The sequence below is a fragment of the Eurosta solidaginis genome, chromosome 1 (assembly GCF_040869045.1).
Source record: "Eurosta solidaginis isolate ZX-2024a chromosome 1, ASM4086904v1, whole genome shotgun sequence".
NCBI classification, from domain to species: Eukaryota; Metazoa; Arthropoda; class Insecta; order Diptera; family Tephritidae; genus Eurosta; species Eurosta solidaginis.
In genome coordinates this window covers 36669685-36687901 of record NC_090319.1, presented here as the reverse complement: position 1 = coordinate 36687901, position 18217 = coordinate 36669685, and the positions used below count along the sequence as shown (strand labels likewise).

At 35.6% G+C, this 18217-nt stretch overlaps 1 protein-coding gene across 3 annotated transcripts in view; it reads right to left on the bottom strand.

Annotated features, from left to right (window-relative positions):
* The window catches only part of CRMP (Collapsin Response Mediator Protein), an 82222-nt gene that overhangs the window by 10841 nt on the left and 53164 nt on the right, over window positions 1-18217 (bottom strand). For 2 of the 3 annotated variants that reach the window (XM_067786717.1, XM_067786732.1), the window contains 6 exons: window positions 12023-12086; window positions 11865-11959; window positions 11512-11702; window positions 9509-9783; window positions 9296-9442; window positions 1281-1522 (listed from right to left, as the gene is read on the bottom strand). In XM_067786717.1, the coding sequence (XP_067642818.1) occupies window positions 1281-1522; window positions 9296-9442; window positions 9509-9783; window positions 11512-11702; window positions 11865-11959; window positions 12023-12086 (1014 nt within the window). The remainder of the gene's footprint in view (window positions 1-1280; window positions 1523-9295; window positions 9443-9508; window positions 9784-11511; window positions 11703-11864; window positions 11960-12022; window positions 12087-18217) is intronic. The other variant, XM_067786725.1, reaches the window with a different exon arrangement.

Sequence of the window (18217 nt, the reverse complement as noted above, 5' to 3'; positions counted from 1 at the left end):
GTCAAAAAAATTAAATTTCGCAGGCTCGGAAATTATTTTTTTGGGTATGCGTAGTGGAACTATTTTTCCTGAGCCAAAATCCTATCGAAAAATCGATGGCGCGATATCGGTTAACTTTCGTCCATACAAATCGACCCACCTTAGTGGCTATCAATATAAAAGTAGACGCAGTATATCGCAGACCCTACTCCATCCATTACTCGGTGCACACGTTATCGCCTCGTCTGCCATTTGAGCGCTTTCGCGTCAACTTTCCAGCCCTATTCTCGCTCTAACTAGCCCCAACGAATCGCAGATACGGAGTTTGGTAGCCTGTCTCTCCACTATTTTATAACGCTGTATTATTATGGTCGTATTCGCTACTAGGTTTATTATAGATGGCGTGTACAGAATAGCATACAGTGAGCCGCACAAGTTGAAGCTAACTCTGAGTTATAAAAAATAGCTATCTCAGTAACAGGACCTTACTGTTTACTGTAAAGTTGCATTTTAGATATCTCGTCGTTGCAAGGTAGCAAACCAGTGAAATATTACCCACACCAAACCCAACAAGAACACCTCATAAACTTCATGCAGAACTTCTAAATGTTGGTGTGCGCTACAGGAATTATATTTATTTTGTTGATTTTCCGACAGGGTGGATAAATGATGTATATTGGAATGATTTTCCGTCATCTCTTGTCAACTTTGATTTCGCGACAAACCGGTTTCGGCGTTGAGCTATCATCAGTGTCGATTTTCGTTCAGCACAACGCCGAAGCCGATTTGTCTCGAAACCAAATTTAATAAGGGATGACGGAAAATCTTTCCAATATACATCAATTATATAGTCCTTCTCTAGTAAATTTCCAGATGAATTAATCTGCTTATGTATCTCTCCAATCTAAACAAAGACATATTAGCAGCCCCACGTGGGGCGCCATTGTTTCAAAACAGATACAGACTCAACAACGAGTCGAAGAATCAACGGAAAATGGAAAAGGGCCTCGAAAATTGTAGCAGGTAATCCGCTCCTGTATTTATGTAAAGTAGTGTAAAAATTATAACAATTTCGATAAGGCACATTAGTATATACAGTGCATGCTACACATACAAACATGCATACATAAGTACATACATATGTATATAACAAATTAACTTTAGCCCCACCATTTGTTTAAACAAAGCCCTCTCCATTTTCCCTCCCTCGCTTTGTTAGTTTGTTAGTTTGTAAGTACATAAGTAAGAGTACCTAAAACATCTAACCTGGCTTTGTTATCAACAACCCATTTCACACTTACTTTGCCAAAAGTTTCATCATAAATGTGGGTGTTGTTGGATCGGGACGCAATGGTGGACTTAGCACATGTGCCGCTGCATGATGAAAGCAGTCATGCCAATAATTTGTGCCATCAGTGCCGAGTGCCGCAGCCAATGTTTCACCATAAATAATGCCCCGATTTGTGTAGCGTTTGCGCGCACGCGCCAATTCAATGCCAGCCGATTTACTCATTACATGCACTACATACAAAGGGCAATCCACCTATTTATGTACACACATCAGTACATAAGTATGTATATATGTACAAACATAAATTGATTGTTGTTGGGTGTATGATACATATTGCATAGTGGCAAGATATACAGGTTGGTTGATCAAGAGTAGGTTCATACATACATATGTACAGCGATAAAGAATAAATAAAATAAAATAAATAAATAAATAAAAAATGTAATAATAAAATTATCGAAATTATTAATACTCAAAACTAACAAACTAAATAAATTATGAAAAAATATAGATAATTAGGAGAAAAAGGCACCATTAAATCCCCACTAATCAGTCATCAAACGTCATAAAAGTTGTTGTACTGCATTCGGGTATGTGCATTATACATAATAGGGGGATTCGCTTTGTTTTGCAAACGGTGCACGGAATGCACATATTCCAAAGATTATAAAGTCACAACAACAATATACCCACAAGTTATATGTAATCCGTGCAATTGATAGTATTAGGGCGAATATTTTCAGTTCCGACACATCACTATGCGTCTGGTTACATAAATTCTGCATAACTTATAGCGTGTTCTTTTCTGGCCAAGGTGTTACGCTTTTTGTACGGCGCGCAAGGGTTGTTGTTCTATTCTAAAAAAACAGGCAAAGCCTTTAAGGGGTATTTCCTTCTTTTGTGAAAATTGTTGCCTGCTCGCAACGCAAAAGCGTTACACTTTTACCCTGTATAAAATGGCGGTGTGGCAGTGCAACTCTGTGAAACTATCAATTCGCTCTTAAGTTCCACATATACTCTGTTGACATGAGTGAATATGGTGAGTTGAAATGTTCTTTGTATGCACTATAAATGTTGAAAATTCTCTGGGGTATCTATTAAGGTTTTACCATTTACTTAGGCAACAATTTATTTCAGAAAAGAAAACGCTATTAAACAGCAATCTTAGCAGGTGAGACAAAACAAGTAAGGGTGTTTAAGTTCGGGTGTAACCGAACATTATATACTCAGCGTGAGCTTCAATTGTACATTTCATTTCAGATAAATTACTTTTCTACATAACACGTGGCACCGCCCGTTTAAAAAAAATGTCTCCCCATTTCCTCTTACAATAAAAATTGATAAGTGAAATATCATTGATAAAAACAATTTTTTGCTAAGTTATAGCTTATTATTCTAGTCTACGACCCTTTTAAACTTGTTTTATATCTAAGTTGCCGTGGTCTTTTACCGATCCCGTCCATTTTTACTAGAAATATTCTCTGCTATAAGGAAAATTTGCGTACACAATTACATTACGATATGTAAATTTTTCTTCAAGTTATGGCTCCCGAAACATAGAAAATTGCTCAGTAAAGGGGCGGTGCCACGCCCATTTTCAAAAATGTTTGTGCCAATTTAATGTTATAATTCAATTTAGAAAGTAAAATTCTATTTATACAAAGCTCGTTTTCGCTAAGATACAGCTTATTATTTTCGTCTACGACCCTTTTAAAAATCTTTTCTATAAAAGTGGGCGTGGTCTTTAACCGATTTCGTCCATTTTTTTTAGAAATATTTCCTGCTATAGGGAAAATTTGTGTACCCAATTTTATTACGATCCGTTAATTTTTCTTCGAGTTATGGCTCCCGAAACATAGAAAATTGCTTAGTCATAAAAGGGGAGGTGCCACGCCCATTTTTTAAATTTGAAGTTTTTCATATTTGCTGTTATAAATCCACTTGGGAAATGAAATACCATTGATATAAAGCTCGTTTTTGCAAAGATATAGCTTATTTTATTTGTCCACTACCCTTTAAAAAATCTTTTATATAAAAGTGGGCGTGGTTCTTAACCGATTTCGTTAATTTTTCTTCCAAGCATTTCCAATAGTAAAGACAACCTCTCTGCCGAATTTTGTTACGATAGGTTTAACGGTTTTTGATTTATGATTAATAATATTTGTAAAATTTATTCTATCACAAGTGGGCGGTGCCACGCCCATTTAAAAATTTTTTTTTTTTTTCAAATTTTTATCAAGAGTCTTGATATTAGTCCACGCGTCAAATTTCAACATTCTAGGTGTATTATTTATTAAATAATCAGGTTTTTTGTGTTTTCCAAAATGTTATATATATAAAAAGTGGGCGTGGTTATCATCCGATTTCGCTCATTTTCAATACCAACCTATTCCAGATAAGCACGTGTACCAAATTTGGTGAAGATATCTCAATATTTACTCAAGTTATCGTGCTAACGGAGCACGGACGGACGGACGGACATGGCTCAGTCAACATTTTTTTCGATACTGATGATTTTGATATATGGAAATCTATATCTATCTCGATTCCTTTATACCTGTACAACCAACCGTTATCCAATCAAAGTTAATATACTCTGTATGCAAAGCACGCTGAATATAAAAACAGTTACGCACACATGTAAACAGCAACGAAGAACGCATATGACGTTACATAAACCAAAAATTTTGGAATATAAAGATATTGCATGCGCGAACTTCGGTGGAAAGTAGCGGAGCGTAACAAAATTCTAGTAGGTCACTTTCACCACACCAAAAACTTTAACACAATTTTTAACATAATTTAAGCACAGAAATACACTGATTGGAGTTTTAGTGAGTAAAAGTTAAAATTCTGAACACATTAGCTGAATAAAAAGTGTACAAATAATTATTAAATAACAAATACAGACAGTGGTAGTTTAACAAATTCTGCTGTGGTAAGTGGCGAATGTGACCTACTAGAATTTTGTGAAGCTTGCCTCACACTATTTTTCGTCTATGCAATGTCTCTCTATTATATCGTTTCTGCATAAACTAGATACATGTATGTACGTAACCAAAGCCAATATTATGGTGTTTTCTTTTCTACACGAAAATGTCGCCTTCACGCCAAGCCTTCAAAAAGTTGTGTTCTGTTGTAAAATCAGCTTAGCCTCAATAGAGGGCATCATTATCTTTTCTCAACAACCTACCCCTAAAAATGTCCAAAAATGCAACATTACTTGCCCTCGCTGCCATTGACGGTGCCGAAAACAGCCCTGTCAATTAGCTGATGAATCACACGAAGCTGAAGCGAATGCTATATATGTTCGTATGTGTCGCATCATGTCTCACTCAAAAGTAATTTGCGATCACAGTTGACAGCGAACAACCACATGATCTGCATTTTTTTGTAAAAATGGTTACAATCTTTGTTCTTTTCAAGTCATGCAGGGTGGCACAGGGCGAAGTGAGAATCTTAAAAATGTTTGCCGCTGAAAGTGGCGACATTTTGGTGTAGAAAAGAAATCACCATTAGATACAGAAACGATAAGTAAATAAGGAACTATTCGGGAAAACTGTAGGCCCTTGGAGAACAGTTATAACAAAACCAACTTGAGTGCCATGAAATCAGCGCAGTCTGGGAAATAATAAGTTTGATTTTAACATGTTGTCAGTGAAGTACGTAAATAATTTGAATTGCGAAGTTCTGCTACCATAGTAGTGCTTTGAATAAATATCACATGGCATACAGAGGTTAGGTTAGGTTGAACTGGCCTCACATAGACTGAATGTGTCCATAATGTTACAAGAATTTGTATTTAATTAGCGAGCTTTGCTCATATTGCTTTATACAATGGTTTTTGTAATTGATATTAGAGAAAAATTGTAAGTTTACAAACGGCGATGGTTACTAGGACATGTTTCTGAATTTCACTTCTTCATCAGCTAGCTTTTCGGGAGCTGAGCGTTGAACTCGAATCTCCAACATTCACATCAGTGCAAAGGCAGATGCCTTTAGCTGCTGAGCCATATGAATGTTCCGTTGTTCGCTGTACAATTAGTCTCTAAGAGTTGCCTTTTTGTTTATATTCCTTTTGATCACCATGTAGGCACATACATTCTGTATGTAGTTTATTCCTAATGGTGTGGATATGATTTTAGGCGCGCTTTTGAAAGCTTAGGAACATTTGTTCGGGTTTTTACAGTATTTGTTTTTAATACTTCCGCTGTTACTATTATATCAATATGATCATATGTATTTAATTAGCGAGCTTTGCTCATATTGCTTTATACAATGGTTTTTGTAATTGATATTAGAGAAAAATTGTAAGTTTACAAACGGCGATGGTTACTAGGACATGTTTCTGAATTTCACTTCTTCATCAGCTAGCTTTTCGGGAGCTGAGCGTTGAACTCGAATCTCCAACATTCACATCAGTGCAAAGGCAGATGCCTTTAGCTGCTGAGCCATATGAATGTTCCGTTGTTCGCTGAGCAATTGGTCTCTAAGAGTTGCCTTTTTGTTTATATTCCTTTTGATCACCATGTAGGCACATACACTCTGTATGTAGTTTATTCCTAATGGTGTGGATATGATTTTAGGCGCGCTTTTGAAAGCTTAGTAACATTTGTTCGGGTTTTTACAGTATTTGTTTTTAATACTTCCGCTGTTACTATTATATCAATATGATCATATGTATTTAATTAGCGAGCTTTGCTCATATTGCTTTATACAATGGTTTTTGTAATTGATATTAGAGAAAAATTGTAAGTTTACAAACGGCGATGGTTACTAGGACATGTTTCTGAATTTCACTTCTTCATCAGCTAGCTTTTCGGGAGCTGAGCGTTGAACTCGAATCTCCAACATTCACATCAGTGCAAAGGCAGATGCCTTTAGCTGCTGAGCCATATGAATGTTCCGTTGTTCGCTGTACAATTGGTCTCTAAGAGTTGCCTTTTTGTTTATATTCCTTTTGATCACAATGTAGGCACATACACTCTGTATGTAGTTTATTCCTAATGGTGTGGATATGATTTTAGGCGCGCTCTCAATATCAATTACAAAAACCATTGTATAAAGCAATATGAGCAAAGCTCGCTAATTAAATACATATGATCATATTGATATAATAGTAACAGCGGAAGTATTAAAAACAAATACTGTAAAAACCCGAACAAATGTTACTAAGCTTTCAAAAGCGCGCCTAAAATCATATCCACACCATTAGGAATAAACTACATACAGAGTGTATGTGCCTACATGGTGATCAAAAGGAATATAAACAAAAAGGCAACTCTTAGAGACCAATTGTACAGCGAACAACGGAACATTCATATGGCTCAGCAGCTAAAGGCATCTGCCTTTGCACTGATGTGAATGTTGGAGATTCGAGTTCAACGCTCAGCTCCCGAAAAGCTAGCTGATGAAGAAGTGAAATTCAGAAACATGTCCTAGTAACCATCGCCGTTTGTAAACTTACAATTTTTCTCTAATATCAATTACAAAAACCATTGTACAAGAATTTGTTTGCCGACCAAACGGAAGAATCCTAATCAGGTATCAGGACTTATGTTATGGAATAACTCCGTCCTCTTGGCAAATCTAGAAGTTTTCTAGGACCTAGCCTAATTGCAGCCTCGAGATCCTGGCAACGCAGGACACGAACGAAGAACGTGCTCAACAGCTTCTTCCTATAGATCACACTTTCTGCACCTGCTGTTACTAGCGAGACCTAACTTATAAGCATGTGACGCCAGAAGGCAGTATCCAGTTAGTTTGTCCATCGTGAGCCTTAAGTCTTAGAATCGACATACTAACACTATTCAAAAACTAAGTAAGTAAACTGAATTCAGTAAATTAATCTACTTAAAACTACCCTCACACGTGTTATTACCTATTTCTAACCTTACAGCTTACTCTAAGCTTTTCGAAAATTTTTTACAAGAAAAACTATCGTTTGTGATCAAGAGCACTAGTTTCGAACTTCCACATAGCAATCTTATTAATCAACTGACAATTTTAACATTGAAATGTTCGGAAATAGTGGCTGCCTTTGAGTAATTAATTTAAATTCATATAGCTCAGACTTTAGCACTGTTGGTGCAAATGTGGATATCAACTTGAGATCCATCAGGTTTAAGAATAACACAGGCCGACAGCACCACAGACCCAGAAACCGGACTATATATTTCGAAGAATTTTGAGGCGATGAATCGAAACCTGGCCTCAAAATTGCTCTATCAGCTCTGGTTTCAGAGATATCCTAACCTAAAAGTGCAAAAAACAAAGTTTTTGCCCATATTTGAGGTTATGTAGCCTTGCAGATGTTTTCCTTAACCAAAATTAAAGGATGTCATCTTTAAATACAAGTCTGCGTCTTTCAAAGGGCGTTGAGTTTGCTCAAATATCATTTTTCTCGCTGAGATATCGCATTTTGAAATTTACATGTTTCTAAATTTTCTAATCTGAGACCGGATTTGGATTCAGCATATCATAAGCCCTCGGAAATATTTAGTCTGGCTTCTGGGTCTGAATGTTGGTTAAATTTTGTCGGCCTGTGTAATTGTAGAACGATGTTGGATATTAACTTCAGAAATAGACATATTAATGTTTCTCCATGAGTGGAGAAATATTTTTCCCATGTTTGTTGGGTAACAAAATTCAGCTGTTGTATCTACAAATTATCTAGATAATAAAAACCAACGTTGTCATAAAAAACAGTCGTCCCCAAAGGCGGCCTTAAACTGTGAGTGCTCTGTAGATTAAGTGCAGTTTAAGTAAACTTAGTTTAAGCATAGCTTAACCAACTATTGAAAAACCGTGCCTAGGAGAGGAAGAGGGAACGAATAGTCAGGGCTGTCATGGAATCCCATTGTTGTCGGAATCGGGTTTAAAAACGACACAAAAATTACTTTGGTGTCGAAATCCAATGTTATCGGTTTAATGTTCGAATTGGAATTAGTGTCGGTTTAAGGTATCACAGAATCCGATAATATCGATTTTGCTATCGGAAATAGTCCAATCAGTTAAATGCTGTTGTATTTCATTTTTTCCTAGGCGTATTTCTCTTGCAGGTGAGTATTTTCTAAAAATTTAAGTAAATAAAGGTTTATTTTATAAATATAAATGTAAATTTACATATATTTTCATTCTTAATAGTGGAAAACATAACAATTCAATGCAAAACAGTATTTTGACTGAATTTATGGAGAAACATCCAGATATTGCGAAAGGCTTCACGAAGCACATCATCTAAAATCGTTGGCGCCGTGCTTCTACCTACACTCATGCTAGAATCCTTGCTAACTGATCTTTGATAGGGTCCTTCAGCTAAAAATTGTAACGTAGCTGCTAGTTGCAGGACTGGCAGAACTTTCGAGCGTGTTAAGCGTCCTTCAAAGGTGTCCAATATCATTCGGAAAGCCTCTTTGTTTATGCGATAGTATGCAATGTAACTGCATATACACTATAAATATTTAGAAACCCACATTAAGAAAGATTTTTAATTACGCTCTGCTGATGGCATTTTGATGTCAACAAATTTGTTTATTTCTGTTTAAATGCACAAAACATCTCTTTTATAAAATGTTGCCAAAAAAAATAACATCAAAATTGCCGGCGAACCGCAAAACAGCTGATTCGAACATCGGTTTTATTTACATTCGAAAAGAGCAAAACCAATACGGTTTTATGACACCAATTTAAATCAATATTGGTTTGTAATTCCGACAAAACGCAAAACCGACTTGGATTCCAAGACAGCCCTGGGTAATTCAATATTCCTACTGCCTATCCGGTCTGCTATTCAAATAAAACTAAAATGAAATAAATTAAATGACGCATAAAAGTACTACTTGGCAAAAGCACTAATCTATGAAAATCAATAAGAACTAGTATTTGCGCTCTGGAATGTTTTAAATTTTATATAAATTTATATACATATATATATATATATATTTACATAAGTTATATATACAAATTTTTTTACACAACTAACAATAATAAAACAATTGAAACAACACCGATCTAAACCCATACCTGATGTGCCAAAATACACGCACGATTAACCGCTTCAGCTTCCACCTCCTCTTGTCGTGACAATTCATGACCTTCGGGACCAGTTACACCAGCAGCTAACAATTTTTGCACATTTTTAGCAATAATATCACCATTCTCAGCATGAACCTAGAAATAATATTAAATAAGTTCGATTATCCATCATTGCTCATCCAATTCATCTATGCTTCATACCTGCGCAACACCATTAAGTGATCTTATGCGTTCGAAGGCTTCCAATAACTCAGAATCGTTCAATTGATATAGACCCTTGTAAGCCATAAACATTTTAAAGGAATTGACACCCAACTCTTCACACATGATTTTCATCTCTTCCGATACGGAACGTGACCACCAAGTGATGCCAACGTGAAGAGCATAATCACAGCAAACTTTTGGATCAGCCCATGCACGCCATTTGTCGTAGGCTTCAACCAGTGATTCACCCTTATCGGGCAAAACGAAGTCGACTGCAAATTTATGGTTAATTTGATGTAGAAGTTACAAATGTACTCTAAGTACCCTGAAAGAAATGGTGCTAGTAAAATCAACAAATTGGTTCTGTTGTTCTTGACTAAACGGAGATTCGGTGAAATTGATCGAATTATGGTTAAATCGACCGAGTTCTTTGTCAAACAAACAAATTAGTTTAGTCATTTCAACAGAAAAGAAATTGTCGCTCTTAAGTTAACAAAATTCTGTAAAATTGACAGATTCCTGGTCAATCTAACTGATTTTTCTGTTAACACAATTGATCTTACAGGTCATTTCAACGGCGATCAACTGTCAATACATGAGCAAATTTCAAAGAGAATTTTACGCTCTCTGCGCTCTCTACTTTGTACTTATGACGATGGTGCCACTTGTTAAAAAAAAAAACACCAAAATAAGAACACCATCAAATTGAAAAAAGCACTCAAAATGGGACAACAACAAAAAACTAGTTTTTCAGTTATCAATACAAAACAAAAAAACCCTTTTTTGAATTTACTGTGCAAAAATTATGAGATACCGGGCCACCTATCTATCGGGCACAATTTTGCAACTTCTCGTCCAAGCGAAATGCAAAATTGCGCCCTCTTGTTGCAAAAATTTTGTTTGAACGAACAGGAATTTTTCCAAAGTTAGTAACATTTTGTTCAAGTTTTTACGAATTTTCACTCACGCTAACGAATTTAATAAGATAATAAAAAACATCCTTTTTTAATGTTGATGTTTCCGACAACATGAAAGTTTGAATTGTTATGGAATCGTTTCAACTTAAATTGTTAAGAAAATTAATAGAAATAAGGTTTTTCAATTAGAAGAAAATTTTTCTAAGCGGGGTCGCCCCTCTGCAGTGTTTGGCAAGCGCTCCGAGTGTACTTCTGCCATGAAAAGCTCTCGGTGAAAACTCATCTGCCTCGCAGATGCCGCTCGGAATCGGCATAAAACATGTAGGTGTCCCGTCCGGCCAATTTATAAGGAAAATCAAGAGGAGCACAACGCAAATTGGAAGAGAAGCTCGGCCTAAAATCTCTTCGGAGGTTATCGCGCCTTACATTTATTTACAACTTGTTTGTTCATTTACCTACTAAAACAGTAAATTACGAATCAACGATTTATGCGCAGTTGATTCAACATCTTGTTGCGATGGATAAAAATTGACAGAAATTTCGGTTGAATTGACCCGTATTTCGGTTGATTTTACCAGTCTTTTTCTTTCAGTGTATGTGATATAAGCAATTGTTATGAAATCGGATTGCGGTTGGAATCGGAATTGAAGCAAAAAAAAAAAACAAATCGGAAATTTGTAAATTTCCCGGATGAATAGGAAGAGCCTTTACTAAATGATCGTAACTACAACTCTCGACCGGGATTTGGCAACTATTTATGTTTCTGCGATGTCATAGGTAAAAAATGAGAGATCACAGTAAATCGCAGCGACAGCTCCGAAGAAATCACCCGGACTGTCACAATCGCAGACCCAGTCAGCTCGCAGCCTATTGTGACATCTAGCACTAGATGGCAGCATAGAACTTGAATTAATTTCATATTGACGCAGGAAATATTTTGTTGCGTCAAGTATTCTGATTGGATCATGCGGATTTAAACAATACTTGTCTAAATAAATGTGCAGTCACAGTCACGGGTAAAAATTGTAGCCACAATCAAACTTCACATTGTTTCCTAGAAAAAAAAATCGCGGTATAACTTACTTATGGTGGTGGTTCCGCCCGCTACTGCCGCTTTGGTTCCATGATAAAAATCATCGACAGCAACACAACCTCCAAATTTCAACTGCATATGAGTGTGAGGATCAATGCCACCTGGTATCACCAACTTGTTGGCGGCATCCACAATACGCACGCCACCGGGAACATTAATTTCAGAGGCGGGACCCACAAATCTAGTATTTAAGAACATAATACAATATAGCCATTCAGGTAAAAATTTGAAGTCCAATCACGAGTTGCATGCAAAAAAAATCCGTCACGAGTAAGATAATTCTTGACGTACCAACTTTGCGTGAAACTCTTGATACGACTTACTAACTATAAAAGATAATTACTTAATTATGCCATCTTCAATGTAAATATCGGCCTTAAATGACTTATCGTGATTGACAATGTGACCATTTTTAATATAGACACGATTTTGCGAGCTCTAAAACATAAAATTTTCGTATTATAAATAGTGTTTTATAGTAGATATATAAAAAAAACTTACCTGTAGGTGTATGGGCACCTTTTTAACGGGTTTTGGACTAGTCGACATTTTATTGAAAGTTAATCTGAAAAATTTAAATGAAAATGGTTTTAGCAAAAGTGGTCCCTTTAGGAGTAGAAAGTTTGTCTACATATTTATTTAAAGTAGCTGAAAATGACCGACATCAAAAACTGCCTTAAACTGACCCGTTCGTCAAATGTTGTTAAAGGCGTTTCCACTAGGCCTATAGGGCCAATTAAACTTCCTTAAGCGGGAGTCATTGGTGCCGTATGTCGTATCGCTGTATCCGTATCCCTAACGTAATCAGCTGTTTATCGTTACGACGGTAAACCAAAACCCAATTGGTTGGCTACGATACGGTTACGACCTTAGCGGCACCAATAATCGATTGCATTGATTCTCATAAGATAGGTCGAATCAGCTGTTATAATGTTACCGATACGGTTACCGATAAAGCACCAATGTCTCCAGCTTTAACCCTAACGCCATAGTCGTAATCATACCCATATCCATAACCATCTCCAATATGATCGATTAATGGTGCCTTAACTTAAAAATCGTGAAAATTTCATAAAAATTAAGAAAACGCAAACAATTACAAACATATTCCGCAAAAAATAAGTCTCTTGTCATAACGTATCCAAAACAATGAATAAAATCTACAAAAGGTCATTTATTCAAAAAAAAGTCATTAAATTCAACAACTCAAATATTTTTAGGTTCTGGATATGGCGAGAAACCAAAAACCAATTGGTTGGCTATGATATTGTTATGGCGTTAGCGTTATGCTATGGCACCATTAATCGATTACATTGATTTCCATAAGGTAGGTTCGATCAGCTGTTTTATCTGGTTATGGTTTTGTGGTTATAAGTCACCATTAATTGGCCCTTATGCGACTGTCTCGAAGTCGATAAGGCAGTATCTGGTCAAAACCTAACCTCAAATTTTAATTCATTTATTTCACAACCCGTTTTATTCTTGTCGGTGGTTTCACATGCTGTGGCATTATCAGCTGGCAAACGAAAAAAAGTTGGCAAATAAAGTTTTAAGTTTGGGTACCTACTAAATACTTTATGGGAATTCAGTTTATTTTTAATCAAAGGCCGGTATCCACATCGCAAGAATTAAAAAATTTACTACAAAAAAAAACTTTCAAAAATGTTCAAGAAAATGTTTGCTTGTCAAGTTGTATCTACATTAACAAAACTCATCCGCTTCCTGCTACCTTTTTAAAGATTATTTAGCAAACAGGCACAGGGGTGTCCTGGAAATATATGTGCGTCTCATTATTTCTTCAGCAATGACCCTATAAGAATACAGTCGGAGAAATACCAGGGATAACCGTGGTTGTATTTATGATTTTTTTTTAATTGAATTTTCATTGTTGTGTTCTTTTTCTCTTATTATGTGTATTCGTTTTTATTTAAGGGCATTTTTAATTCGAATATGTTAATTCTAACAAATTCTCTTGCTAAATCTGATTATTGTTTCTTGCATGGACGCCACTTCATAGACAACAGCTGAAAAAGGAAATGTAAAAATTACTTGGCCACTACCATTTTCAAGGCCAATTCAGTACCAAGTGTTGTTATTCCATCAACTGATTGCTTCTTCTTGATGATTTCTATACAACGCCTTGGTACAACAATCATATATATTATCATTTATATTATTTCTAATTGCTGTTTTTATGTACGGGTCGCTTTTTCGCTCTTATTTGGAATCCAAATCTATAAATAAAGTTTTGGTTGTAAAGATGGAGATTCGGGCTATTAGCGAGCTTTGGGCAATTTTGGTCGTAGTGCTTTTGTTTAGCTATATTTTATTAAAATAATTTGTTTAAAATAAACGATTGTGAGCACACAAAGAAATCTATTTGTACTATGGCACTATTGTGAATATTTGCACTGCATTACCGGCAGTTGCTCTCATACGCCAGATGGCAGCGCAAACCGTAAGTTTTAATTGATTGATAGAACAGCTGATTTCTGTTGATATTTGATAAGATACTTTTATATTGGTTGCGCAAGATGCGCATGGGTCCGGCTCGTAAGTCAGTTAATCGAAATTAATGCTAATTTTCTTTTGACTTTACATTCTTCTGCTCGGTGTATTGGATTCAATTCGCTTTGCCATCACCTTGTGTGGGTTCGACTTGAATATGTTTCCCATAAGCAACACACGGAGTTTTCCTTGAGCGTTTTCTAATAAAGTGGATACCGCACTTTCACCGTATCAAGTCAAAAGAAAATTTGTATTGAATTCGATTAACTGACATAAGTTTGGATGACAACACTTGGTACCGCGTTCGCCTTGAATCACAGATAATGTCGTCCCGTTTTTTTTTTTTACCTTATCATTTCTGGGCTTAATAGCGATTTCGCCTCGTCTTGTCGTTGTGCAGTTTTCAAATTTTTTCTAATGTTGCTTTTTTTATTTTTATTTTTTTTTATTTAATAACTTGGGATAATTTTAAACAACGTGACATCAGGACGGACAAGGCGACAGCTGTTTCGATTTTTGCATTTTTTACCTAACGGAGATTTTTAGGGGCTTCGAAACCTTACAGAAAAAATGAGCTATTCTAAAAATGCGCAGCTTAATGCGGAACATACTTTTTTTATAAAGAAAGAGAATAGTGATAACATCAAATTATCGCTACTTGAACTGATAAGTGTGTTATATCCTATTTTAATTAGCACATATATTTTAACAACCTTTATTGCGGAACCTAACGCTGAATATCATATTACTGAAGTTACAAAGAACTCGTTCCTAAGTTATCGCTTACGCCGATGACATAGATCTTACAGTAACCGGAAAACATCTTCAGACTCTAGGTGAGCTACTGCAGACCGCATTGCCACTCTCTACACCCACCAATATTCTAGAGGATATGCTTAACCTTCTCTCAATTTACCTGTATGGTAAGCTCCAGGTGAGTTGTAGTGCGGTTAAACAGTCCTGCTCTGGAGCGACATAAGGTTTAGCCAAACCACTATTCTGGAAACCATCAAGGAAAGCTTCCGTCAACTAGATTATAATACTCCGACCCTTCCTATAGACAAAAAGTTCTATATCAGAATCCCAAAAAGACACGAATATGATGGATGATGATTCTCTCCACACCCCGAAAGCGCAGCAGTCCTGTTGTGACTAAACAACTTTTGACTAAATTTACGAGGCTTTCGAAAGTATAAAGAACAGGCTTTACTGAGTTTTAATTAATTCGCTTTTATTATTTGTAACGTGTGAATATTGTATAGTTTAAAATGAATAGTTAAATGCAATATATGGCGCACTTTTGCGCTTTACTAATAGTTATAGAGAAATTGTTTAAATTAGTTAAATTGGTAAATCGTTTAAACGCAGCTCAGCGTAGCGGCGGTTTGGTTTTGGTTTGGTTTCGTTTTTATATCTTTTCGTGCCTCGTACGCGTCTGAATTCTCGTAGCAAACTGATTCCTCGAAGGAAAGTTTCGGTTAATTCAAACACGCTTACATTTTTGGCACGGTTGCATTTTTGAGTATAAATACAGATAAGTTGTAATTTTTTGTATAAATAATAAGATAATTCAAATTCAGTTTCGAAGTGATTGACAAGCAGTTTCATTTAAATAAGATTTAAAATACTGTAACGTTCTTAAGGAATATTTCCGAGCATTCTATGGTGTAAACAGTAACAAGTCCTCTCTACTCAGACAGACCCATAACGGAGACTGCTCGATGATCTAAGCAGCGATCAATTATTTTCAACGCAGGAGCACTTCCCCAAAGGTGGCAGACAAATGCAGAGAAACGCTTAACTAAATAGCCACTCCATACACCGCAATGGTGATGTGGGTTCCGGGTCACAGGGTGTATCTGAAAACTGCGTTGCTGATGAACCAGCGAGAGAAGCCACTGCACAGAGTTAATTCAGTTAAAGCATCGCTCATCTTCTTTTGTAGGTACAAACACTTCCCCATCCTCATGTCTGCTTTTATCGAGAAAGCCAATGTCAGAAGGGCACTGGAACCCACTTGCGAGGTGTCTCGGCAGACTTAGCATCGCAAAAAGTAGAATCTCGAGTGTCTTTTCTTAGGTTAATTGATCGGAATACTAACGGTACACTATCTGATGGAACTACACGGCGAATGTATGAGAATCCCAACGAATGACTTCTGTCGAAACTGTAGGGATGAAGAGGAGAAAGTGTTGCATATTTTCCTCTGCAAATGCCCGGCTCTAATCTGGACGCGCATGGAAGAAGCACTTCGTTGTTTAAATTGACAAAAATCGACTGGACATATTGTTCAGTCTGTTAAGGTAAAGTATCCAGTGCTATTGAATCCTTTTATATAAACGTTGTCTTAAATAATTTGGTTCATCATCATGTAAGCGAAATAGGCACTTACTGTGATTAAAAATTTTACGATATGCATTCATAAAAATTTGCGATAATGTGCTTCTGTCAACCACCTGCGCACGGATAAAAATAAATCATTAATTTTCCATAAACGGCGTTCATAAATATTCTACCCTTGGTTTTATGAATAAGTTGATTGATTTTAATGAATTTTTCATAAATTAATTGAATAATTTCATAAAAATTTATGAAAATACTCATCCATTACCTTGGATGCAAATTCATGAAGTATTCTTAGAATAAAATTCAGTTTGTAAGCTTTATGAACAATGTTTATGAATGCTTTTCATAAACTTCTATGAAATTATTCATTCATTTCATAAAATCAAAGAATTTATTCAAACAACTGATGGTGTTAGTGTTGCCAATCAATTATTTTGTGCAAATAATCGGGGTAAAGTTGCAAATCCCGCCGTGTTTAGGCTGCAGAACTACACAAAAGAGGGAAACTTTTCAAAAGTTGACACCACTGAATTTCGCATCATCAGTTGTTGAGTGAAAAAAGGTAAAATAAAACTGCATAAATTTGTTTGTGAAATAAAATCTGGGTTTTGTTTGTGAAATAAAATGATCTGTGCTTTGTGTAAGAAGGAATATCAAAGTATTGACGGTTTTGTTCGACATTTGAAGACACTTACTTTCCAGCGACAGACTACGGTAGTGTTGATATTTATAAAAGGCACAATTTTCTTAGCTGTCAACAAGAACTATTGATGTTATTTCATTTTCTGCAGAAGCCTGGAGTTTTGAAAGACAGTTCAACAAAATTTATAATCAATTCCATTTCGGAGGAAGATTTAGAAAAAGGTATTTGTTGAGAGGATGCATAATATACACACATATACATACATAAAATACAATTTTTCATTTTTTAGAACAAACACAATTTGTTTTCAAAACTTTGTGGTGCCTTCACGGATATCTTTATCATACAGTCAAAGTAGTAAAAAAAACGAACCCTGGCAAAAAAGATATCTGCAGATTCACTACTCAAGATTCACAAGAGTCCGTTGCTTTCGTTGGACAAACTTTTCGACAACTCGAGAACCATATAAATTTTTTGAAGCAACGCGGTGAGAGCCTTGTCTCTAATTTTAGCGCTTGGCGACAAAAACTATGCAAAATTCGATCAGTTTTTCCTATACTTGGATGATACCAAAATATTATTTACGAACTTTCATCGATGCGTCGATGTATGTTTTAAATCATTCCACTTATTTAATGCTGAGTATCCCAAAGCGAGTACTACTTTTTGGACATTTATTCAAACAAATTTTTATAAATTTACTAAAGCACGCGGAAAATTAACCCCCAAGATCAATATTTTGATTCAAGAGCTTGAAGAGTGAAACTACTTTATTTTAGGTCTCCTTTAATTCATAGTAATAGTATTGTAAAAATTGAACACCCTTATTGAAATTTCTTTCTTGGCACTTATAAACAAATTTTTAAGCTATGGATTAAAGCAGACTTATTTTATGTATTTAGTTTTTATTAATTATTGGACTCTCAGTATTCATCGCTAGTGCCTGTATGTACGAGTTTTACAAAAAATATATATATATTTTTAAAACTCATTCTAAGGAAATAGAAATATGTACACAATGTGATAAATGAAATCAGTTTTTTTTTTATATAGTATTTGTTAGATTTCCTTGAATACTGAATGTACGAAAAAGCTCCTTGTAAGAATTTGTATGTAATTTTCTAAAAGATTTTTTGTTTTACTGTTATTTTTAAGTATATTTCTTTAATATGAATTACCAACAACATGTTTCTAAAATC